Genomic DNA, 26,571 nt, shown 5'->3' with positions numbered 1-26,571 from the left:
CTCCTTTGGTAACTGGAACAGTGATTCCACTATGAGTAGTGCACTGGCCCTGGCCACGTCGTCCCTGTGCCCGGGCACACTGGCATCATCGAGTGGATTTCGGGAACACCACCCTACGGACCTCTTTAGCCTTCGCAGTGGTTGGGCAGAGAGTCGGCCGCCTCCGTCTGTGAACTTGACCTGATCGCACTGTACAAATATGATCATTGTCCCCTGTGTACCAGGATGAGATAAAGATTAGGATGTATTATTCTCTTGCCGCCCCCTTCCTCCTGCCCTCTCTCCCTCCAGACTGCTCTCTGCATATTGCTGACGCTCACATCGTCATCACTGCTGATGTGTTCTGTTTCCTTGTGGTTTATAGATGATCACGATGCAGTCCTGAGGTTTAATGGGGCACCCACAGCCAACTTCCAACAAGATGTGGGCACGAGAACCACCATTCGCCTGATGAACTCTCAGGTAAAATTTCTTCTGTGCAGAAGTAGAGTGAGAGACGTTCCCTTCCTAACACAGTCATGGACGGTGCTGAGCAGAGTGTGGTGGTCAGTACAGAGACTCTGCAGTTAGCTTGCCTGCCATCAAAACCAGCTTTGCCTCTCTTAGCTAAAAGATCATGCCTAAGTTACTCATGCCTCTTCCTCACAGGGTTGTTGTGAGGAATACACGAGAAAATCCATGGGCTCTGAAGTAGAATGTATTTACTAGGAGCACATCAAAGCCACCGGCTTAATTAAGTCCCTTGCCCTTCCTGCGTCCCGGATTCCTCATGGAGAAAGAGAAGACAGTGATTCCATGATCCAGCCTGGTACTGTGGTCATGGGAAAGCCCCTGTGGCATTAGTCTGCATTACTGGAGGTGTCCAGTGTCCAGAGAAAACCGAGTTCTGCTGTCCCTGTGGCCGCAGGTCACATCCAGAGTGTTGCCCAAGGGACAACAGAGGATATCCAGGGAGAGAGAGGACTGTCGTGAAAAGTAAATAAAGCAATGAACGTGGGTGTGCTTTATATGCTGTAGAACCTTATCCAGGTATTATAAGACAGCATCACAGTGTAATTTATGTGTAATACAGCATTACAATTCAGGTATTAACTCATGAATCCCCCTAGACTATTCATTTCCTGAAGTATTTCCAGGTAGCATATGCTGATTTCTCTACACTAATGGGAACTTGAGAAGTACTCTCGCCACAAAGTTCTGCTAATGGATTGAATTAGTGGAAAAAACTGGATTGCACATATATCAAAAATAGCACGATAGGGCTATAAACCCATTCACCTCACTCCCGACCACCAATGTTTGTCTTTTTTCTGAGTATACGTGTAAGCCTCGGGGGGTTTTATGTCAGTGTTTAGACTCTGTACACTTTCTAGGGCTCGTGGGTGTGGATTGGATCCTGGAGGTGACCCTAAGTGCCCTTTCAGCACCGTCCCAGCAGAATATGCATTTCTCCTCCCCTCTGCCAGGCCTCCACTTCCCTGTTTCTCTCAGCAATCTCTTCACTGCCTGACCTTCAGGAACTCACCACCTGGGCAGAAGCTGCTTCCTGCATGGCCTGCTTTCCATCTGAGGCCCACAGTCCTAGGAACCTTTTTATGATGGGACTTAACTCCTTTGCAAGAGGCCACCATCTTGTTTTCGATTCTTCTTCTGATGCTTCTATTATTATTTGAATGATGATGACGTTGTCACTTTCTAACATTGTAACATCCTCCAGCAGCCTCTCTGTGCTTCTAATACCTGTTTCTGTTCAACCTTATGTTTGGGGTTTTTACATTACTTTTATGATAAGCTATAAGAGGGCAGGTTAAAAGAAATAGATTCGTCGGCAAGAGAGTCTCTGGAGCAAGTGGCACTTGAGCTAGGCTTTGAGAGATGGGCAGGATCTAGAGAAACAGTACTAGGAAGGCATCCAAACAGTGGGATTGGCAGGACAGAGCTGCACAGGAGACGAGGGGGCTCTCAAACAGCCCTGGCAGGGTGGGGATGGGGTCTGGATTCGTGTTGCACCACAGAGGGAGGTGAGGCTGGAGCTTCATGGCTGCTCAGACTCTGGCAAGTCTAGAAGATCAGGCAGAGGGGTTGGGACGAGCTTTCCCTTCTTTTTCTCCTGTCCCTTCTTGTGCCACAGTCACAGAAACCTGGAGCTGGAGGGCTCCCCAGGGAATGCTAATGCCTAACTTCTGCTTCTGTATAAGATGGTACCTAAATACCCAGGAGAAAGGTTTACTTACCCTTGCTTCCTAACACAAACAGGGACGGTGCTGCGCAGAGCGCAGTGCTGGACAGAGACTGCAGCTAGCCTGACTGCCGTCAAAACCAGCTCTGCCTCTCTTAGCTAAACGATCACGCCTAAGCTCCTTATGCCTCTGTAAAGAGGGGAGAGGGGAGAATAACAGTACCTCCTCACAGGGTTGCTGTGAGGAATAAGTGAGAAGATCCACGCAAAGCATTTAGCGGCCGGCACTTATGCATAAGTGTTACCTGCTCTGATATTTATGTGTGCGGAACTGAGGTGGGTGTGGGGGGTACGTTGGTGAGCGAAACAGACTCAGCCCTGTTCTCGTGATACCATCCAATAGTCATACAAACAAATATAAAGTTACAACAGACAGCTACAAAGGAGAGGGTTAAGGTGCTACCAGAGCCCATAAAGGGGAATCTTCCCTAGGCAGGGAAGTCAGGAAGAAGTGAGGAGGTGATTCTTCACCACGCCCGAGGAGTAAGGGTAGACGGCGAGAAGTGGGAGAAGAGGCAGCAGCGTGGGTGAGGCCTGTGTGGAAGGGAGCTGGGACGCACCAGGACCCGGGAAGAGGTGAGTCTGGGTGGTGGGGATGTAGAGAGGGACGAGGCTGAGGGTGAGGAGGAGCCAGGCCATGGTGCCTGTTTTCTTCTCTGAGGCATAGCCAGACTTGCATTTTGTAAACCCCTCTGGCTTCCACCTGGTCAGTGCAGTGGGTGCGGTGGATGGACAGGCACACTTAGGGGCTCTTGCAATCGTGTGGACTAGCAATGCTGGCAGTTACGCCAGAGTGGAAATGAAGGGGACTGTGAGGAAAGAATGGATTGGAGAGCTACCCAGTGTGTGGTTGGGCGTGAGAGGTGAAGGGAGGGGGGCCACAGGTGCGCCTGGGTTTCCGGCTTGCGTAACTGGCCAGCTAGTCACTGAGACGGGAAGGAGTACTGGCAGATGTTTTGGGTTGTGAGGGGCGGGTAGGGTCAGAGAGGGGGGGCAGGGATCAAAAACGTGGTTCTGCCTATGGTTGATCTGAGCTGCCTTCTACGTGTCTGTGGAGAGAGGTCCAGTAGGCAGGTATAGAGACGGGACTGGAGTTCAGTGGAGAGGCCTGGGCTGCAGATGAGGGTCTGCGAATCGTCTCTATCTATGTGGCAGTGAAACAGTGGGACAAATGAGGCACTAGAGGGAGTGTAGAGAGAGGAAAAATCCACGCAGGGGGTTTGGGGAATGAGAGCAGCGAGAAGGAGATCAGAGCCATCAGACGTTGCTGAGAGGCCATTTTAGATGAAGATCGAAAAGCATCGTTCTCTCCTTAGCAAAATGGAGGCCGCCACTGGCCTCAGCGACAGCCGTTGGGGAGATCGGTGAAGCCAGATTGGAGAGTGTGGAGGAGTGGGGAGGGAGGGAAATGTGGAGGGTTCTTGCAAGAAGTCTGGCTCCGACGGGCAGAGAGAAATACGGCAATAGCTATAGAGAGTTGAGGGTTCCAGGGCCAGTTTTTGTTCTTTTCATTTTTTAGATTGCAGAGAATTGAGTATGTTTAAAAGTCAATGGGGGGCTTCCCTGGTGGCGCAGTGGTTGAGAGTCCGCCTGCCGATACAGGGGACACGGGTTCGTGCCCCAGTCCGGGAAGATCCCACATGCCGCGGAGCGGCTGGGCCCGTGAGCCGTGGCCGCTGAGCCTGCGTGTCCGGAGCCTGTGCTCCACAGAGGGAGAGGCCACAACAGTGAGACGCCCACATACCGCAAAAAAAAAAAAAAAAGTCAATGGGAAGACAGTCACAAAAGGACAATCACTATATGATTCCACTTATATGAGGTCCCTGGAGCGGTCAAGCTCCTAGAGACAGGAAGTAGAATGGTGGTTACCAGGGCCTGAGAGGAAAGAGGAATACTTGTTTAATGGATCTAGAGTTTCAGTTTCAGAAGAAGATGAAAGAGTTCTAGAGATGGATGGTGGTGATGGTTGTATAACAGCATGAATGTACTTAATGCCACTGAACTGTACGCTCAAAAATGGTTAAAAGAGTGCATTTTATGTTATACATATTTTGTCACACACACAAATTTAAGTCAATGAGGAGAAAACCAGTTGACAGAGAAACTGAATATACTTAAAAGAGGAGATAATTAAGTCAGTGGTGGGAGTGGTGGATCCAAAGCCTAGTGGAGGATTAACCCCAGCAGGAGGGGTCAGGAGGGGTCAGGAGTGGTCAGAAGGGAAGAAGGATGCAGGGGAGTAGCTGGAGGCCGTCTCTAGTGGAAGGATGATGGGGCTTCAATTTTCTCTGCAAAGTAGGGTACAGAGAAAAGGAGGCTTTTCGTAGGGAGGCTGAGGGGAAGAGAGGTTTCAGTAGAGGAGGTTTGAGCCAAGAAGGTTTGAAATTGTCATTGAGGAAAGAGTAAACCAGAGGAATGGAGTAGGGTCTCCAGGCCATGCTAGCCGCTTCGAGGTTGGGGAGCGTGGATTCAGAGAGAAATCCAGCTCTGTTTGCTCAGGGGTGGTATGATCTGCAGATCAGCAGGAAGCTGCAAGCAAGAGAGGGAGCACGGAGGAGGCCTGAAAATTCTCTTGGATTCGGGAGGCTACTCCCTTCTCGGGCATCTCTTCCAGGTGTTTAGTGAAGAACTAACCCTCAATCCTCAAAGATTCTGAAACTTTAATTTCTAGCAATTGCTCTCCTGGGTATATATCCAAAGAAAACAAAAACAATGCTGAGAAAAGACACATGCACCCCAATGTTCACTGCAGTACCATTTACAATAGCCAAGACATGGAAGAAACCTAAGTGTCCATCAACAGATGAATGGATGAAGAAGATGTGGTACATGTACACAATGGAATATTACTCAGCCGTAAAAAAGAATGAAATTTTGCCATTTGCAACAACATGGATGGACTTGGATGGTATTATTCTAAGTGAAATAAGTCAGAGAAAGATAAATATTGTATGATATCCCTTATATGTGGAATCTAAAACATAAAACAAACTAGTGAATGAATGTAACAACAAAAACAGACTCACAGATACAAAGAACAAACTAGTGGTTACCAGTGGGGAGGGGCAAGATAGGGGCAGGGGATTAAGGGGTAGAAAACTACTAGGTACAAAATAAAAAGCTACAAGGATATATTGTACAGCACAGGGAATTTATTTTATAAGAACTTTAAGTGGAGTATAACCTTTAAACATAGTCACTATATCGTGACTGAAACATATAATACTGTTCACCAACTATACCTCAATGAAAGAAAATAAAGCCAAGGTAAGGTTGCCTGGGAATTAAGAGACAGACCTTGATCAAATTTCTCCCTCAGTACCTAACTGCATGAGTGACTTGAGCAAGTCGCCTTATCTTTCTGAGCCTCAGTTCCCTTATTTGTAAAGGGAAATAAGAAAAGTTGCCCTGCTGGGTCTTTGAAGGATCCAGTGAGATTACTGAGCGTGGAGCATGTCACTCAGAGGCCCTCATGCTGAAGCAAAGGCTGTGTAAAGGGTGGCCTTTGTCACTAGTGCAGCGTGAAGGCCTGCCTGTGTCTGCTGGGCAGTCACCGTGCCCTCCCATTTCCCAGGCAAGTGGGCATCTTGGCTCCCAGCAGGGATATCAGCCAGCTTGGGGATGCTTCAGAGGTGCCCAGCAGAAGGCAGAAAATTAAAGGATAATTTTCAGGAAAAAGTAAGCTCATGACTATCATACAGATAGTGTCTATTTTATTCATATGAGGAGGGAACCAGGCAGACGTTATAACCGGTTCAGAGGAGAAGTCAAAACAGTACAAAATCTGAATAAAGGAATGCAACTGTTTTTTGTCACGAGGTGGGCAGGAGGAAGAGGGAATTTAACTGAAACTCTACTGGGCAAGGTTGAATAAGCGTGTCTGTAGTTCACTACAACTTACAAAGCGCTGCAAAACAGCTCTCACAGGATTAGAATCTGATAAAGAGGAAGGGAATGCTGCAGACAATGCATAGTTTTCCACTGAGGTACAGCATTTTTTCCTGCACTTCTGGATGGCTGTGGTCCCTTTGCCAGGGCTGAGAGGGGGTGGCTGACTTCCCAGGGTGCCCAATCCACTCTCAAGAAAGCCCTTCCCATCCTCTTCAGGCACGCTGACCCTCCTTCCTCTCTTCCTGTAAGTGGCACTAAACATCAAGCCTGTTGCTTTAACACTGGTCACGGGCAGCCGCGTGACCTTGCTCCTTGTGATACTGACATGTGACTGATGCCCTTCTATTATGGCCCTTTCTCATATTGGTATCCTAGGAAGCTGGCAGTCTGTCTCCTCTATCTTTTGTCCCAGTTGGTTATCCCAGCTGTTTTGTGTCTGTTTCTGGGCAAACTGAGTCCCCACCATCGCACCCAGACAGCACCTGGCACCCCAAAGTTCCTGGGGGAATAGCTGTGGGTTTGGTAAATTGTGCCTTTGAGCAGCTCATTTTCTTCCCAGAGGGAGAGCTCCTCTGGACGGCAGCTGGGCCCGGTTTTGTTTGTTTAGCTCCCAGCCTCCTCACATGCAGAGGACAGCCTTTTGTGCATCTGGCCTGTGACAAAGCCATGGAAAACAAAGAGGTGGTTTCTAATTGAGAAGATGGCTTTTTAAAGAGAACGGTGTCATACCGTGAAGTTTCAGCAGCTGTACGCAGGCATGTATGTGCCAGGTGTTGTTATGAGATTCCATAGGGAAACCACATAGAGCTAAATGTGGGTCTTTAAACAATTTCAATTGTGACTCTAAGTGTAAAGGTTTCGTGAGACTCAGCTGAGCCCCTGCTGGGCCCAGTGGCTTCCTTAGAAGCTCTTGTACAGGTTTGGGAAGAGAAAACCTACACCCTGTGCATAGTGATACGTGGACTGGACTTCACCCAGGGCATTGCCAGATCACTTAATGGGGCTTATCTTGAGATATTAGCTGATGCCACTTACTAAATACTTCTGTTGTCTAAGGGCCATACCTGTCTTATCACATTTCATGACAACTCTGTGAGGTGTGGCCACAAAACACCATTTTAGATAAACACACTAAGGTTCAAAGAGTTGAAGTGAGTTGCTCAGGGTAGCACAGAAACTAAGCAGTAGAGGTGGATTTGGATCTAGGTTTGTTTGCCGGAGGTACATTAACTCCCCTGAGCTTTCTTTAAGCTCTTCTAGGTCGCTGATATTTTTCAGAAACAGAGAAGGGGCTCGACTTGATGATACTGGACACAGGGTGCCTTCTTACTCCAAACCTCTGGGTCGTAAGTGGCTTTCAACGTGCCAGAGCTGCCCTTGGTCTTCTCTTCCCTGTGTAGCCCATCCATCTGGTGTGCAGCCAGCTACCTAGATTCCATTCAGTCAATCGAATAGGCTCCCTTGAGACCCTGCCTAGTATGGGGGAAGAGCAGGAGAATGCAACGCTCTCCTCCTCATAAGTGCTTCCGTTTAGTTGAAGAGAAGAAGACACACCCCACTCCCCAACATACACACACACAAAGCCAGTAAAGGTGCAGTGCAGAAGCAGAGTATATTCTTTTTGCATGAGTTTGACTATTTTAGATACCTCATGTAAGTGGAATCGTGCAGTATTTGTCCTCTGTGTCTGGTTTACTTCACTCAGTATAATGTCCTCCAGGTTCATCCATATTTGTCATATTTGGTAGAATTTCCTTCTTTTTTGATGCTGAGTAATATTCTATAGAAGCAGATTGTTGAATGGTGGTGGCCAGGGGCTGGGGTGAGGGACAGATGGGGAGCTGCTATTCAATGGGTATAGTTTCAATTGTGCAAGATAAATAAGTTCTTAGAGATCTGCTCTACCTTGTGGCGATAGTTAACAGTACTATATTTTGCACTTAAAAATTTGTTAAGGGGGTAGATCTCATGTTAAGTGTTCTTGCTGCAATGAAAAAAAAAGCAGGGTGTACTCCAGTGTGGGGCCGATACCCCCGGCCTGGAGTTCTTTGGCATGGAGTTCTTTCTGTGAGGGCACTACTGAATCTTGAAGGGAACATTCAAAACCTATATTTAATTTGTGGAAGACAGCTATCTTTAAAATAACCTGCTATCTGACCTCACACCACATTTCAGCTCAGTCACCACGGACAACCAGTGCTTACATCAGAATCTCACTCAATCATCAAATGTCTACACTTTGAGGTCATTTGCTAGGAATTTTTGCATCTATGTTCATGAGGGATATAGGTTTGTAATTTTCCTTTCTTGTTATGTCTGTCTGTATTTTTGATATCAGAGTAATGCTGTCATTGTAGAGTGAGCTGGGAATTGTTCGTGTAAAATTTTCTGGAAGGGTTTGTGTAGAACTGGTATTACTTTTCTCCTGAGTGTTTGGTAGAGTTCACCAGTAAAGTCATCTGGGCCTAGAATTTACCTTGTGGGAAGGTTTTTAGCTACAAATTCAACTTCTTTAATAGACACAGGGTTATTCATGTCACTTGTTTCTTCTTCCCGAGCTTTGTTAGTCTGTATCTTTCAAGAAATTTGTTCATTTCTTCTACATTATCGACTTTGTTAGCATAAAGTTGTTCCTAATATTTCCTCATTATCCTTCTAATATCTGTGGAATGAGATGTGATGTCTGAAGTGACATGACATCCTTTAAGGTGATCCAAATGGTATTGGAAATCCCAGAGCCAAAAAGGACTTCGGAGATCAACTAGCCATTCATTCATTTCAGAATGAATTACTGATCACCTGCTCCATGCCAGACTTTGTGAACAGGGCTAGAACTCAGCTGCTAACAACAGCAGCAAAACAGAAACAGACATGCTCCCGGCCCTTGTGAAGCCCAGGGTCTTGCCTGATTGTTTCATTTTACAAATGAGATAACTGAGGCCTGAGAGGAGAAGGTGAGCTGTACAGTTGCACAGAGGACAATGGCAGGCCCACGTAGGCTGAAGCCTTCCTAATGGCCTGTCCAGGGCTCTTTCCTGGCTCTCTGGTGACACGTTCTAAGTCCATGTTTTCTCACTCCCATCATATAATTTATCCATCTCATTTATCGCCTAGCTCTCCCACTATGAGAGGAGGCATTTTGGGCCTGTTTTGTTCATTGATGCCCAATGCCCAAGTGCCCAGGATAGTGCCCATTACGTAGTAGATGTGCAAGAAATATTTGTTGAATGAAGTATAGTCCAAAGAACCTTCTGCTTACTCAGTGGATTGCCTCCAAACTTCCTCGTTTTTTTAAACTTTTTATTTGAAAATACTTGAAAACTTCCAGAAAAGTTGCAATAATATGACAAATACAAGGAATGCCTATATACCATTTATCCAGATTCACTTATTTTTTCATTTTACCCCATTGCTATATCATCTGGTCTATCCATCTTTCATAATATTTTTTTTCATTTGAGAGTAAGTTGTATACATTGCAGACATCAAGCCCTAAATATTTGTTACAGACCGAAAGTTTACAGCTCTCCCACAAATTTGTATGTTGAAGCCTTAACTATCCAATATGATAGTATTTGGAGGGAGGTGGGGCTTTTGGGAGAGAATTATGCTTAGATGAGGTCCTGAAGGTGGCGCCCCCATGATGAAGGGATTAGGATCCTTATAAGAGGAGGAAGAGGGACCAGAGCTCGCTCTCTCTCCGCCATGTAAGGACACAGTGAGAAGGTGGCCATCTGCAAGCCAGGTGGCCATCTGCAAGCCCTCGCCAGGAACCAAATCTGCTGGCACCTTGACCTTGGACTTCCCAGCCTCCAGAACTATGAGAAATAAATATCTGTTGTTTAAGCCACCCAGTCTATGGTATTTTGTTATCGCAACCTGAGCAGACTATGATTTTTTGGTGCCGAGAAACAGAGTGCTGCTGTAACAAATACCTGAAAGTGTGCAAGTGGCTTTGGAACTGGGAAACTGGTAGAAGCTGGAGGAGTTCTGAAGGGCACGCTAGAAATACAGACAGAGGGAAATTCTGGTGAGGACTCAGAAGGAAAAGAGGAGAGCTGGAGAGAACGCCTTTTTTTTTTTTTTTGCGGTACGCGGCCTGTCACTGCCGTGACCTCTCCTGTTGTGGAGCACAGGCTCCGGACGCGCAGGCTCAGCGGCCATGGCTCACGGGCCCAGCTGCTCCACAGCATGTGGGATCTTCCCGGACCGGGGCACGAACTCGTGTCCCCTGCATCGGCAGGCGGACTCTCAACCACTGCGCCACCAGGGAAGCCCGAGAACGCCTCTTTTTAGAGAAGACAAATAATCATGAACAGAACGTTGGCAGAAATATGGATGATAAAGGCCATTCTGGTGTGGTCTCTCAGATGGAAATAACACGAGGAACATGTTATTGACCAGTGGAGAACAAGTGATCCTTGTTATAAAGTGGCAAAGGACTTGGCTGAACTGTGTTCTAATGTTTTGTGGAAGGTAGAACTTGTGAGTGAAGAAACTGGATATTTAGCTGAGGCAATTTTTAGAAATTGCCTTAGGGAAAGCACTGAAGGAGTGGCTTGGTTCCTCATGACTGCTTTTAGTAAAATGTGAGAGGAGAGAAATGAAGAAGGAATTGTTTAGCAAAAAGGAAACAACTTAAAGATTTGGAAAATTCTCAGCTTATCTATATTGCAAAAAATGAGAAAGCTTGTTCTGAAAAAAACAGTAAGAGGATGGCCCAACAAGCATTTGATAAAAAGGTCAGTGTGGGAGTGAACCACAGACCTAATCAGCCACCCCAGCAGAAACACTGCTAGTGTGAACTGAACGAGTGTGGATACAGGACAAAATGAAGGCAGGCTGTCAGACTTAGATCCTACAGGACCAAACTATAGAGCTCTTTGCCCGCAAACATATACCATTCCTCAAGACAAGGGAAGAATGAACCCAATGGTGATTCAGAGACCATCAGGGCTGCCTCCTTGGTTTCAAAGGGGGCAGGGCACTGCCTTGACCTCAGTAGGCCATATGGCAGCTGCCCAGGGCCTTGGGGGAGTGACTCCTACCCAGCAGAGCCACACAGGTGGGACTGATGCCCCCCGCCACGTCTATAAGGCAGAGCATCAAACCAGAGAGGATTATTCTCAAGCCTTAAGATCTAATGGTATGTACTTTGCTAGGCTTAGACTTTCTTGGAACCTGTCACTTCTTTCTTCCTTCTAATTTCTCCCTTTTGGAATGAGAATCTCTACTCTATGCCTGTTCCACCACTGTATTTAGGAAGCACATAATTTATCCAGTTTCACAGGTTCACAGCCGAAAAAGAGTTTTACTTCAGGTTGAATCATTTTGCTCTCTTCTGGTTTAGATAATATTTAGATAAGACTTTGGACTTCAGCCTTTAGAGTTGATACTGGAATGAGTTAAAACTTTTGGGGATGTTGGGGTAGAATTAATGTGTTTTGTATGTGAGAAGGACATGATTTGGAGGGATACAGGGGTAGAACGTTATGGACTGAATGTTTCTCCCCCAAATTCATATGTTGAAGTTCTAACCCCCAATGTGATGGTATTTGGAGACGGGGCATATGGGAAATAATTAGGTATAGAAGAGGTGTTGAGGGAGGGGCTTCCATGATGGGATTGCTGTCCTCATAAAAAAAAAAAAAGGAGAGAGACTAGAGCTTGCTCTCTTTTTTACCATGTGAGGACACAGGGAGAAAGCAGCCATCTGCAAGCCAGGAAGTGGGCCCTCACCTGGCAACTGAATCTGCTGGTGCCTTGATCTTGGACTTCCCAGCCTCCAGAGCTGTGAGAAATAAATGTCTGTTGTTTAAGGCATCCAGTCTGTGGTATTTTGTTATAGTTGACTGAACTGACCAAGATAATACTTTAATGTGTACTTCCTAAGAATATGTCTTATGTAACCAAAATATAGTTATCAACTTCCTACATTTACACTGATACCATACTTTAATCTGGCTGCATTGCAGTTTTGTTAATTGACCCAATAATGTCTTTTATGGCATATTTTTTCTTCTAGTACAAGATCCAGATTAGGATCACGTGTTGCATCTAGTTGTTACGCCTCTTTAGTCTCCTTCAACCTAGAATATTTCCATATCCTCTGTCGTTTAAGACACTGACATTTTTGAAGAATAAAGTCCTTCTTTAAAGTTTTTTAAAATTTAGGGTTTATCTGATGCTTTCTCAATATTAAATTCAGTTTCTGCATTCCTGGCTGGAAAACTACACAAATGACACTGTATCCTCCTAAGAGCATCATATCAGGAGGCATCCAGTGTCCATCTGCCCTTCAGCTTGGATATGGTGTTGTTTGATTTGGCCACTGTATAATTACATTTTTCTCTTGCGGTCTGTGAGTGAACACTTTTAATACTGTGCCATTATTCTGCTCCAGATCAAAATTCCCTCCTACGTTTAACATTCATTGATCACTTTTGCCTGAGCCAGTCTTTACTATGATGGCTGAAAAATGATGGGTCTTTTAACTTAAGCTCTCCCTTCTCCATGTCATCCAGCTGGCACTCAGAATTTTATTATAAGCAAGAAGCCCCCCTTCTCCTCCTCCATTTATTTCCTTCCTCCCTCCCTCCTTTCCTCCCTCCCTTTCTTCCTTCTTTCTTTTCTTTTTGTATTTGTTATTGGTAAGAACTCAGAGATTCCTATATTTTCAATGGTTTCTAATTCATTACGGTTCTGAACTACTTAGGTGTTCAACTTGTCCCAGATCTGGCTAGTGGGAGTTCCTTCAAGCTGGCTCTTGTTTCCCCATGACATGCATGCCCTCATCATTTTTTAAAATACTTCTATACTTTCTGGCATAACAAGATGTTCCAGTTCATTTTGTAACCTATCTGTTGGGTTTTTAATATTTCATCTTTATTAATGTTATCCTGAATGCGCACACAAAGTGTTCTGGCTCAGAGACAGATTTCTTATTTAAATACCTTAGAGTAAGAAGTGCATTAGTCTCCGCTTATGTTCTTATTCCTAGTGCAATGCAATAAGAGCCAGGCCAATTATCCTACATGAGTAGCCAGGTACCCTATAAGCAAGGGACAAAAAATAAGTCATTTTTTCCCCTTGCTTATAAAAGGCAGGAGGTAGCTGAAAAAGAGTCCCCTTCTTACTCCAGCCCTTTGGAATATAAATAAACTTACCTAGAGCTGTCCCTAAGTTCCTGGGCTCTTTCCTCCTGCTCCGGTCTTTCTGGTCTCTTAGAGTATCTTTGTATTAACCTAGAGATATAGTCTGAGCTATAACCATTTAGCTTCTTGGGGGAGATAAGCGAAGTTTTACTTTGTTTTGAGTCAGAGAAGAGCAATTAACTAGACAAATAGCTATCGATTTTATTCTCATTGTTTATAAAGAGTCTCAGGAGCCTGGGGCTTTTTGCAGGAGTGCCGAGAGATCCTGGGAAGTTTTATTTTTTTATTTTTTATTTCCCCATACTATCCTACCCTACTTCTGGGATATGCCAGTTTTTCCCAAGGAGCCCTGGTTCCTTTAAGTGAAAAATGGTATTAGAGACCAAGATCTAGGTACTAGATATGTTCATGCCTAACGAGGTTGTCTTTGCTTCTTGGCCCTTTCAGTAGGTAGAGGAAATATATGCGTGTACACACACAATACTCATACATGTGTATTCATTCATTTATACATATGCATACGTGTGTATGTACTCACACCTACATAGACACATGTATATACATGCAAAGATACCTATTTTAGAAATAACAGACTTAAATTGATACCTCAGTCTTTCCACATGAAGGTATTCCTTGCCTTCCCCATTGTGTATTTCTAACCCGCCCTTCTTTCAAAGTGAGAATCCCCCTTCTAACAACATCAGCACACTGATTTATTTGCTCATATCTATATGTATATGTATCTCTACATAAAACCTATCAAAGTTTAGGATTTGTTTGCAATTCTCTTTCACACACACCGTCTCACACGCCCAAGACTGAGGGGATATGGCCAAATAATGAGGTAACCCTAAGTTACCTCGATTAGTCCTTCTGTTTCTCTTCACTTCGATTATGAATTCATTTGAAATTCAACTGTATTCATTTTGTTCCAGTTCTAGGTTTTCCTTTTCCTTACTTAAAAAAAAAAAACACAGAATATTAACATGCTTCCAAAATTCAAAACTATCCAAAAAGGTATCCAAAAAGGTGAGTGTTACTCACTCCTGAATTCCTTCCACCCTGTTTCACCACCACCCTTTGTAGGTAACTGACTACTGTTGTGTGATTTATACTTCTATGTTTCTATTTGTAAAGACAAATATATATATAAATATATATATGTTTTAATTCACCTTACTCCTTACAAAAATGTAGTAGACTATATATGCTCTTTTACACTCTGCCTTTTCCCAGTACCTTCTGGAAACTACTCCATATCAGTTCATAGAAATCTTCCTCATTCTTTGTTGCAGCTGCATAGTACTCCTTTGTGGGGGAGTTTCACAGCTTATTCTTTCAATCTCCTTTGCTTGAACATTTAAGTACTTTCCAACATTTACTTCCTCTAATATATTATGGTTCTTTGGATGACCTTTCCTGTGATTCCAGGTAGAATTACAGGCCCCTCTGATTTGGGGTTTGTGGTGGGTTTCAATTTGTGGTGCCCTTCTGTTTAGCACTTCCCTGTCCAGGTCCAGTTTACAATGGTCAGGTCTTCCCTTAAGGCCCAGAGCCTTCATATCATTTTTCAGGTCTACGGAAGACCTTGAAGACCTCTTTGTCTTCCTAGAGCACTAGCTAGCTTTGCAACTGTGGCAAATTTGCAAATCTGGCGGCCAGAACACAAACTTTATTTTATCGTCCCTTAACATTTTTGAAAGATTGCCTAGTACAGTGGGAGGTCAGACATACCTTGATTTGCAACCCAGCTCCATCCCTTCCTAGCTGTGTGATCTTGGGCCAGTTTCATAACCTCTCAGAGTTTCCTTTTCAAGCCCTGTTTGGGGCTTGGAAATATTGTGAGGGGTAAGCGAGAAGACGTCAAACTGGACTGTTGTCTGAGTTTAACAAAACCACTAAGCCTAAACTCTATAGTTGAGATATCAATATCTACACATACACACACACACACGGTGTATTAGTTTCCTAGGCCTGCCATGACAAAACGCCACAGATGGGGTGGCTGAAACATAGAGATTTATTTTCTCAGTTCTGGAGGCCAGAAATACTAGATCAAGGTGTCATCAAGGTTGGTTTCTGACAAGGGCTCTTCCTGGCTTATGGATGGCCACCTTCTCTCTATGCCATCACATGTGCATGTGGGTTGGGGGGAGAGAGAGAGATCTCTGCTGTCTCTTCCTTTTTCTTATAAGGACATCAGTTTTATTAGATTAGGGCCCCATCCTTATGACCTTGTTTAACCTTAATTACCTCTCCAAAGGCCCTATCATCTCCAATATAGTTACACTGGGGGTTAGGGATTCAACATATGAATTTGGTGTGGGGGGACATAATTCAGTTCATAACAGAGGGGAAGAAAGAGCTGGTAAGATAAAAGACTCACATATTCACAGTGGGAATATCTGAAGAATGCAGTTATGCATGATTATTTTCTTCTAAATGTATGTAGATAGATGTGTGTGTGTGTGTGTGCGCGCGCGCACGGATTCCTGTATTTTCTAACTTTCTGCAGTGACTATTTCTTACTTTATGACTGGAAAGTTTACTTTAAACAGGTTGCTAAACAGCAACAGTCCATCTCCCAAGTGTAGTCTTTTCCTGGCATGTGCTGCTTGGGGGCTCCGTTGCTCTGGCAATGACTTGCTTTCTTCATCATGAGGCCCTGGGGATCCCTGAACTCAGGTCAGACTGTGCATGTGGGTGCGTACAGGAGCATTTGAGAAGAGCTTTATTTTTAAGTCACTTGTGCTGCAGTTGGACAAATGACAGACTGAGATGTTGTCCAGACATGGCTGGTCACCCAGGCAGGGACTTACAGGATGGTCATGTCCTATAAATAAGGCACCTGGGGCCCAGAGAAGGTAAGTGAGTAGGGATAAATCACCTGGTGTCAGGTCCTCTGCACAGAAAGAAGCATAGCTTAAGGCTTAGACTTTCAATATACCGGCAGATTTCTTTTTGAGTGGGGGGTGGAGTGGGATGGGACAGGGAGTGAAATTGTAGAGTTCAGTCATGAAAGTCATGTATAAAATAGTGTGAGGGTGTCCCACTTCCCCCTGGGGCCTCCCTGTCACCCGCTCAAACATGTCTACCTTGCAAAGCCCTGTCTGCCAGGATGCACACTCTGCCTTTGGGCTATAGCGCTGAATTCCTGTGCTGTGAGTTACCGTGTTCTCCACAGAAAGAGGACAGTGCTTAATGTTGGAAGGTGTGGGGCCCCTCCTAGTTCCTATGGCCGCTCACCTGTGGGACTCCAGGTCAGTTGCCTCATCCTTGAACTTCAAATCCCCACTCCACTCCCAAAGGCACATACCAGCTGCTCTTCTTTCCAAGTTCTCATTTTAGGAAATGGCCTGAGGTCCAGGAGTCACCTTGACCCCTTTTTTCTTCATTTTCAACAACCAGTTAGTCTGCAAGCCTACAGCTGACAGTTGTAACTCTTTTTCTTCATTTCCCCATCATTTTTTACTTAGGCTATAGCAGCAGCTTCTATCTGATCTCCTTTTCTGTAAAAACTCTATTCCAGAACATGGGTCGGTTTGGATTCTTCTCACTTACAAGCCTTCACTGGTCCTGTAATCTACTGAGGAAACGCTAAGCTCCCTGGTGTGGCCCCTGCCTACACTTCTCTGACCCCTTCTGGCTCTCCTTTTGTATCTAAGCCACTGGGCAAACTGCAATTCCCAAAAAAGCTATTCACTCTACTAATTAGAATTAGGTTTGGCTGCAAGTGACAGGAATACTCTGCCCACCTCTCAACACTAGCTTAACAAGATAAAAATGTATTTTTCATGTAAAAGAAGTCTAGAGTTGGTATGGTGTTCCAGAGGGTCAGGAACTCAAGCTTCTTCTCCCTTGTGCATCTGCCGTTCTAACACGTGACTTGCACTTCATGGTCCAAGATGGCTGCTCAAGCTCCAGCCGTCACATCCACTTTTTGCCAGCAGGAAGGAGGAATGAACAAGGAAGGGCATGATCCTGACTCTAAGAACAGTTCCTGGAAGTCACACTTGCTTACACACCTTTGGCCAACATTTTGTCACATGGCCATACTTAGCTGTAAGAGAGGCTGGGAAATTTTTATTTCAGGTAGTCTTTATTTTAGGTAGCCATGTGTTGAGGTATCTGTTACCAAGGAAGAAAGAGAGGATGGGTATGGGGTGACACCTAGCAGTCTCTGCCATGTATTCTCACATCTGGGGATTTGCACACGTCGTTTCTTCTGTCCAGGTCCTCTTCCCTCTCCCTCCTCACTCCCTTGACTTGCCTAGTCTTATTTGTCCCTCAACATTCACTTACCTCATGGCCATCCTCACTCTGGCACCCTGTGACTGCCTGGGGGCTCCTTAGCACCCAGTACAACTGCACAATCTCTGGCCAGGGTGGGCCCACCACCAATAGTTCTTGTTTCAAAGATACACTGAGGAAATGAGATTATATTCTCCAGGCTCCCAGGACCTTCCTACGTCTGGGGGAAGGTGTGGGGACGGGGTAGCTGAATGACCTTAGAGGCTCTTGGAAAATTGCCATTCTTGGTTGTACAGACCACCCATCTTCCCATAGTCATTCTTCAGATACTGCAGGGACATTGATTAGGTCTCAGCCTCCTCGTGATGGTGAGTGATCGAGGTGGGGAGGGATTTTCTTTGGAGGGGAGCCATGCTGTGCGGCTTGCGGGGATCTTAGTTCCCCAACCAGGGACTGAACCTGGGCCCCCAGGCAGTGAGTGCGCCGAGTCCTAACCACTGGACCGCCAGGGAATTCCTGGGGAGGGATTACTGTTGTGATTCTTGCTTTCAATTCCAGGCAATTCTTGTTCTGATTGCTGCCATTTTGTTCATTTTACACCTGGGCAACATCATCTCCCACCTGCTTTTTAAGGTGACTGACAGCAGATCACACGAAAACAACTCTGTCCCTTAAGAGGGACACAGCTTCTTTCATTGCTAAGCCTTCGGGCCCCTTCTCTCTCTTTCTCACTCACTCCTGTGCCGCATTTGATCCTCAAGACACCTCCTGTTTGAGACAGCAGGGCAGTGTTACCTGCACTAGGCCTAGGGCGACTGTCTGACCTTCTCACGGTCATCAGACGAGTGGCAAAGCCAAGAACTGAGCCAGGTCTTTCTGTAATAAGTCTAGTAGTTTTCACCTTCTGCTACCACACTTTTCATATTTTGATAAGTACTTTAATTAACATTTCTGTTCATAATTTTTTCCCAAATTTAACTTCTCTTAGGATAAATGCCAAAATGTAAAATTACTGAGTCAAAGGGTATACAGTAAATACTTTATTTTTATTTTATTTTTTCATCTTTATTGGAGTGTAATTGCTTTACAATGGTGTGTTAGTTTCTGCTTTTTTAAAAGGCTGTTAATGGATTTTGCAAAACTGATCTGTCCCATGGAGTCTTATCACAGTCACATTTTGCCCAGGCCAGCCTGACAGCAGGGGAGCCTGGGAGTGTGGGGAGGAGAGGAGCAGTGGCTGGTTCCCCAGCACGGTGCACATGAGCATTGCCCCAGCCTGGTGAGATTCTCACGTTTAAGCGTATGTTTCTGCATATGCCATGGTCCCTCCACACGAGCCGACTACTTCATTTGGTGCTCAACCACAGATACTGGCATCTGGCCCAGTGCTGCAGAAACCATGGCCTGTATTAGAGTCTGAGATGTCCTGTGTCCGTCTCCATCATGCTTTGTAATAACTATGTGCTGGACTTTATAGGTGACTGAAGGGCTTTTCAGAGATCATTTTGGTTATATGAGATTCTGACTTTAAACCTCACCCCCCTGACTCCCATATAAGGTATGACTGCAGGGGACTATACCCAGAGCCATTTTCACTGTACCCTTGGCTCCAACAACCTCAAAAGTCTGAGTGGAACCCTTTCTACTCTATGGCTGATGGATTATGACAAAATGTCCTTTCAGGTCCACACAGCTCTGGCTGGCATCTTTGCCTTCTTCTTAAGTGCTGCACCAAAACTCAGAAGCTTCACGGGGCTCTGGGGCCTCAGGTGGTACTTATAATGTGTCAGCTATTACTACAAGCCAACATTCACATGTAAATGTCCAGGTGACAGCTTGTCTGTTTCTTCCTGCAGTTGGTCACCACAGAAGGGCGCTTCCTCAAAGACAGTTTGTACAATGAAGGAATCCTAATCGTATGGGACCCGTCTGTTTACCATTCAGATATCCCAAAGGTAAGTGGGCGTCCATGGGAAATTGGGATTGAGTCACCTGTTTGTCTATAGATTTCCCCGAGGTCCTGGGTTTTAAAGTCACGGCTGACCTGGACCACACTGAGGGCTGGCTATTTCCATTTTAGGGCACCCCACTTCTGGACTAGCGGTTCAGAAGGATTCCTGTCCTATACCAGTGCTCTCCATGCCCACCCTGCACTGCCATGTATTTGTCTCCCAATTATGGTCTGTACCAGGTGTAACAGTGGCTGGATTTCCCACCGTCTGGGGTGGGTTGTGTTCATGTAATACAATTATTATTCCTGACGGGCACCAGCAGGAATAGACAGTGGTTACTATCACTTCTATACATAATATTACCACACTCTTCCCACACTTCCAATTTCTGGATGCTTCTCATTTCACTCTCATAGCTATGTAAAGAAGTAGATAGATAGAAGCATGGTTATTCCCATTGTACAGAGGAGCAAAACAGAACATGTGTGCGTGTCGGGGGGTCACCTTCCCTGGGACTTGATTTGCTAAGCAGAGGGCCCAGATCTGCAACATCAGCTTTTCCAGGGAAGGAGAAAGTCTCAGTCCTGCTGGAGTCTAGCTTCTCCAGAATGGCCCTCTCACTGTTACACACGTCAGTTGGCCTCTCCCTGATACGGGCTGCAGTGGCCATGGGAGAATGGCTTTAGGGAGGAGGGACAGAGAGCACTGTTCCTGGGACACTTAATTCTTATGCTGGACACACCAATAGCTGATGGGCTCTGGTATCCCTGGCACCGTCCTCTCACTACCTCAGTTTCCAGTTTTGTGTTGATCTCACTTAGAACTGAAATTTGCCTGGGTCAGGTCAAGGACTGTGAATCCACAGATGTGGCAAGCTGTGCCCCCGTTTTTTCACCCCTTTAAAAAAGAGAGGTGGGGTTAGATAGGGCCAAGAGGCCCTCTCAGCTCTGATATCCTTCCCAGATTCTAGGATCCTCAAGTCTGAAGCCGTTCCAGGGTCAACAAGCTCAAAGCTTGGTGAGCACAGGCTGTGTGCTGGCTCCCCCACTATCAAGTGAGAGCTTGAAGTCTGGAATTGTCTTGATGAAGGGGCTGTGCCTCAGGAGTCTGCCTTGGTCCTTCCCCACCTCCCCTCAAGTCCTCAGACGAGGATGACCCCCTGGGGGCAGCAGTGGCATTGGCACGTTGCTCTCCTTGACAAGACCTCTTCCTTCTTTTTCAGTGGTACAAGAATCCCGACTACAGTTTCTTCGATAACTTCAAGAGTTATCGTAAGCTTCATCCTGATCAGCCCTTTTACATCCTCAAGCCCCAGATGCCTTGGGAGCTGTGGGACGTCATTCAAGAAATCTCCCCCGAGCAGATTCAGCCAAACCCCCCCTCTTCTGGGATGCTCGGTGAGTCCATGTCTGGGGAAGGACCTCTTGTGCTTGATTCTAGAACGGGTTAGCCTTCTACTGGGGTCTCATTCGTTCATTCGTTTGTTCATTCACCACACAGTTGCTAGGTTTTGGCTGTGTTTGTACGCTGAGGCAAATTCCAGCTAGGACACAGAGGTCGATAAGATAGACTCCGCCTCCTTAATTTCAGGGTGTCCAGTGGGAGAGTTCAGTCAGGTGTCGGCGGCAACGTTCAGTTTGTGCCAGGAAAGAGTGACCAGCCCGTTGCCATAGGAGAGAGGACCCCTTCCAGAGGGACAGTCTGAGAACTTCGAGAACTTGGCCCAGGCCTGGGAGAGGGGAGGATTTGGCAGGTGGAGATGGAGAAATGGGAAGCACAGACAAGAGGAGGCAAGAAAACGGGAGGAGCAGGGCTGAGACTCGGATGAGGCCAGCGAAGCACTTGCTTCAGGTGTACGATTTAAGGAGGTGCCAAGAAATTCAGAAACAAGTGATATCTTAATACAGTACCTTTTAAAAAAAAATCACAATTAATGCAAAATTTTATAATAGACAAAATATCAAAATTTTAGATAAAGACAGGATCAGTAATAATGTCATTATTGTCCTGGGCCATATTAGAATCTGTGAAAAAAGGAAGAGTCAATAATATTTTATTCAGAATTTCAAAAATCTGTTCACCCTAGTGACCACCCTAGTCGTGGCCCTGAGAGAAGCCTGAGTGGTGAGGCTTAGCCGGGTTTGGGGGCCACGAATGGAGCTGTGGGTGCTGACATGGGGGTGGGCTGGGGTCAGAGTGCTGGGGGCCCTGTATACTGGCTCCAGACTTTCTTCTTGGACCTACTCCACACCTCTCCACCCTGATGGCCCATCTGCCCTTCCCTCCCTTTCACTTTGAGTTCAGCTGGACCACGGTCGCTTTCCACGGGCTGCCTACGGCTCCCCGCCCCCCCCCCTCACGGTCCCCGCCCACCCACCTTCCCTACTGGACTGCAAAGTCCCTCAGGGCGGGGACTGCGTTTGCCTCATCCTTGTGGGTCTGGCGCAGGATAGCCCTGAGCTAAATGTTCCTTGAGCAAACGAACAAATAAATGTTTACTATCAGAGGCATTTCCTGATAGAAAGAGCTGGAGGCGCTTTCAGCATCCCATCGTCTTCATACCTTTCTCTTCCACTTTTGGATGGGTGCATTAGGGGACCCCTTTTGAGCAGAAGTAGATGAGAGCTTCCTGGGACACTTTCTCATCGCCCTACTGCCTGCCTTTGCCCATGCTATTCCCGCCACCGCCAGGCTTTCCCCCTTGCCCACCCCTCATGGCCAGAGCCCCCGCCAGGCCCCACAGCAGTGCTCCGGGAGGTGCACCAGGACCCTCTCTCGTAGAGGACTCCCTCCCATCATCTCTAGAAGCACTTCTGCTGTGCCTTCATCAGTTAGTTGCAGAGGTGTCTTTTCTCCCCCACTGAACCAGGAGGCAGCCAGAGGGCAGAGGTGGGGCTTTTCCCATGTCTGATTCTTCTAGAACAGAGTTGCTGCTAGCAGTTTACAGTTTTGCTGTTAGTGAGGACTGTTCATCATAAAGATTCCCCATATTTATGGTTGACAAAAGCAGTCTAGAGCCATGATGTTATTGCATCCTAACGATAGCCTATGTGGTAGGAAGAGTGGGTAAATCACCCCCTTGGGGCAGATGAAGAACCTGAGGCCCCAAGCAGGACGTGTCCGGCAGGAGATGACCAAGCCAGGTGGGGACAAGCGTGGGTGGTGGCAGGCGTCTCTCACCTCTTGCTGGGTCTGCACCCTGAGTGTTCTGTACCCTCCCTGAGAACACAACCTGGCCATACCCTCCCGGCTCTTGTCTCCCGCCTGACTGAGCAGAGCGCATCAGTACAGACCATGGCATGCTCCTGTGCCAACTGTCCCTCCTCCCACCTGAGGCACGAAGCCTTCCCTCCCCACGCTGCTCCTCCAGGTACTGATATAAGAAACGCCTCCCAAGTTACCATCTAAGAGGCTGTTCCAAGATACAGAGATGCTAGAAGGCAGTATCTGCGCGGAATGGTTCTGTCTCCTCAGTCACGTTGTCCTGTCTCTTCATATAGCTTATGGACAGTCATCAGTTCATTGACTGATGATGGAGCCCTCCAACCCATTAGTGTTTAGGGAGGACCTGCTGTGCACCAGGCCCTGACCTGGGTGCTGAGCAGGGCAGCATGAACCCTACGAAGGTGCATAGGGCCCTGCACCCAGAGGAACAGCCTGCTGGACTGGCTTCCCAGAAAAACTCAGACTGGGAATCACACTCAGAAACTCCAGACAGACACCTCCCCAGATTTGGGGGCGTAAGCTGCTGGGCTCCCTGGGCAGCACTCTGGGGAGCTGGGGTGGGGTGTTGGGCAGGACTCACCTCTGCTCGCCCCTCCAGGCATCATCATCATGATGACACTGTGTGACCAGGTGGATATTTACGAGTTTCTTCCATCCAAGCGCAAGACTGACGTGTGCTACTACTACCAGAAGTTCTTCGACAGCGCCTGCACGATGGGCGCCTACCACCCACTCCTCTTTGAGAAGAACATGGTGAAGCACCTCAACCGGGGCACAGACGACGACATTTACCTGCTTGGAAAAGCCACACTGCCTGGGTTCCGGAGCATTCGCTGCGGAGCATAAGCTGCCCGGCCAGGCCCCCTCACCCTTCTCCATCAGGCATTTTACATCTGGTCTCCTGGCCACCCTGGGCCCAGGAAGGCTGTTCCTGAATGATCACTGCCTGCACTCCAGGCAGCAAGAGCCTTCAGGAATCCAAGGGCAGGGACCCAGGCCCAGCCTGCCCTTTTGTCATGGGGGTGTGTGAATCGAGAGCTTCCCACCACACTCATGTACACACGCCTAGGATTCCTTCCAGTCAGTCTTCTCTGCCCCTCCCCTGCACAGGTAAATGCAAGATCCACCTTTCCCAGCAGGGCTGCCAAAGCTGGGCTGCTTTCCCCTCTGGAATGATGTTATTCTTGCAAACCAGTGCTCTGTCACGCTTGAAATCTACACCTAGACACTGATTTCATGTTTCAAACAAACTCTCCCATATTATGATTGTGCCCATTACAAGGTGCCTCTGAGGGGCAAGTTAAGTGTCACAAGGCATAGGAAACACAGTCAGTTCCTCCAGAACTAAGCTGCTCCTAAGGTCCATGCCCTAGGAGAGGCAGTGTTCCTATCACTCCGCTGGTTTGGCGGCCCTTGGCCTTGGTGCTGGTGAGCAGAGGGTCTTGATGAACCCACAGCCCTCTCCATATGTGAGGAGATGAGAGTACAGAAAATAAGGTACAGTCTCCATCCTCAAGTTGCTTACATTACAGCTCAGTGCGAGTGACCGAATGGATTCAGTGTGCTCGGTGCCCTGTGGGCTTATAGGGTGGTGGGCTTGCTGTGCTGCTATCATCTTTGCACCAGGAGGGGCCACACACTTCCTGTGTCAGTGGGTCATAGAGGGCTTCATGGAGCTGGGGGCTGTGGAGTGGATTCTAGAAGAGGAAAAACATGTCAAGCAGATTCTGTCTGAGTCATCTGAGATGTGTTTTCCTTTCTGCCTGTATTACCCGTATTTATTCGCTAAGATCTGCCTGAATTTACATGAACTTCAAGTTATTTTTTGAGGAAGCCCCCTCCCTCATGTCTGAGGCAGCAAGTGCAGCCCCGTGACAGATGCCAGGCAAGCCAGATGCCAAAAGCCCGATTTCCCCAGGCTCGCCTGCTCTGAGCCTAGCCTACCCGCTGGGCGTGCACACCATATCCAAGTCTTCCTGTCGGATGCCTACCCCCAAACCTCCTCCTGCAATCTTGTTTTTCCCTTTACTCTTCCTCCTCCAAAATTACTTTTAAGCATTTTCCACTTTAAAATATCCTCACCCATTTTTTTTTTTTTTTTTTTGACCTTCACGGGCCTTTTGTGAAAGGTCTCTCAGGGACTGGGAATGGGGTTTCCTAGGACTTAAAGTAGCTCTCAGAGGTCAGAACCCTGGAGATCATGACTGATTCTCACCAGGTGTATCAGATTGCTGTACCCTCCACCCCTCCCTGCAAGGGAGCAACACCAGAGTCTCCAGGCAGAGGCCTACCCACTGTGGTCTGTCTACACACTCCCTGGACCATTGTGCTAAGTCCCCTACCCCGACGGGGAGCCACACTGGACTGGACCAGGCTTCTGGACTCCCAAAGCTAGCCCTGTGTGCTCAAGGGCCTCGAATGTTTGAGCTCCAGACCAGCTGTTTTGGAGCTGGAGTCCTCATTCGCTGCCAAACCACTGGCTTGAGTAGGCAGTAGAAAGAGCTCTGGAGTGAGAAGCCCTGGGTTTTCAAAGTGATGTTCCCCTATTACTCGCTATGCCACCATGTTGGGCAAATTCTACTCTCTGAGCCTCTGTTTCCACATCTGTAAAATGGGTGATAAGCCTGCTTCACAGGTGCTGTGAGGGTTACCTGGCATATTGTAGGTGCTCAGTACATACTGGATTCCTCCCTTCCTTTACTAAGGACCTGCTTTGTGCTCACATCTGGGCAGGACCCTGCTTTGAAGGCCAGAGAGGGGGCCTTGTCCTGAGGGAAGTTAATGTCCTATTGGGAGACTACACCTACCCTGCTTAGAACACCCTGGAAACCATCCGAGGGAGTGGAGGGTGCAGAACGTGCCCCTCCTCCTCCCTGCCTGCAGCTTAGGCCTGATCTGCTCGGGGATGGGCAAAGCACTGGGGCCACTGGCTGCTGTGTAACATGAGTCTTTTCCATGTCTCTGGGCCCATGAATTCCTCACAATCTTTGAATCATGAGTCCTGAGTGCAGAGGAAGGTGGCACTCCATCATCAGGAGAGAGATGTTGGTGTGGACACTAAGACTACACTGGGTAGATGCTAGCTTTTAATTGTTATTATTAAGGGATCAAGTTAATTTCATTCTGTGCTTTCTCTACATGGAAACTGGTAGAATGCAAATAAGATGTGGATATTATCATTAGTCTGATAAGGTGTTTAATATTTGTGACAGGTAATTTAAAAATTATGACCGAGTCCTGTAGGAAAGCCACTGTCTCTAAGGTGTTCTGTTTTCTTCAGTAGCCGTCTGTTCATTCTATATCATGAGGTCCTGAAATCCTTCCATCAATCAGATAAGCTATTGATATTGGTTTGGAGTTGAGACATCAGTCTCAGAAACTTCTGAATCACGACTAAGCTAGTTCTGAATTACCCAAAGATTATGTAAAATTTTAAAATAAATGTTTTTGAAAAAGCTTGTCCCTCTTTTCTTACTTGCTAAGGGAACAACTGCTCATTGTCAATTCTTGTCTCCAAAGAGGACACAACTGGAATTCCAAACCCCCAAATCCTCCCCCAGAAGCTCCTCTGGCCTCTTAGCCTCTCTTTTCAACACTCCAGGAAAAGGAATGCTTACTTACATGGCAGGACAGCATCTTTGAGATAGTGACTGGTTTATTTTCTTCCTTTTGCTCTTGCTGGGATTCAAATGATGAAGTTGTGGTTCATCCAGCGCCTCAGGGAAGGGCTGCAGTAGGGCAGAAAGCAGAATGAAAAGAAGGTTGGTTTCAAAAGCCTAAAACCCTTAAAGGAATGATGTCCCAAGGGAACAGCCAAATTGTTTACATACAAATCCTGAGGAGGCACAGGAGTAAGTGG

The 26,571-nt window shown here is 46.7% G+C and overlaps 1 protein-coding gene across 1 annotated transcript in view; it reads left to right on the top strand.

The window, feature by feature from the left end:
* ST6GAL1 (ST6 beta-galactoside alpha-2,6-sialyltransferase 1) overlaps window positions 1–26,189 on the top strand; it is a 140,236-nt gene extending 114,047 nt beyond the window's left edge. Inside the window, exons 5-8 of the mRNA XM_029213987.1 lie at window positions 365–462; window positions 19,392–19,490; window positions 20,710–20,884; window positions 23,311–26,189. Coding sequence (XP_029069820.1) covers window positions 365–462; window positions 19,392–19,490; window positions 20,710–20,884; window positions 23,311–23,558 — 620 coding nt within the window. The 3' untranslated portion in view covers window positions 23,559–26,189. The remainder of the gene's footprint in view (window positions 1–364; window positions 463–19,391; window positions 19,491–20,709; window positions 20,885–23,310) is intronic.
* The last annotated feature ends 382 nt before the right edge of the window (window positions 26,190–26,571 follow it).

This window comes from Monodon monoceros, unplaced genomic scaffold, assembly GCF_005190385.1.
Source record: "Monodon monoceros isolate NGI ecotype Baffin Bay Population unplaced genomic scaffold, NGI_Narwhal_1 Super_Scaffold_11, whole genome shotgun sequence".
Classification (NCBI taxonomy): domain Eukaryota; kingdom Metazoa; phylum Chordata; class Mammalia; order Artiodactyla; family Monodontidae; genus Monodon; species Monodon monoceros.
The sequence above is the reverse complement of the archived record's forward strand: the minus strand, read 5'-3'. Positions and strand labels throughout refer to the sequence as shown.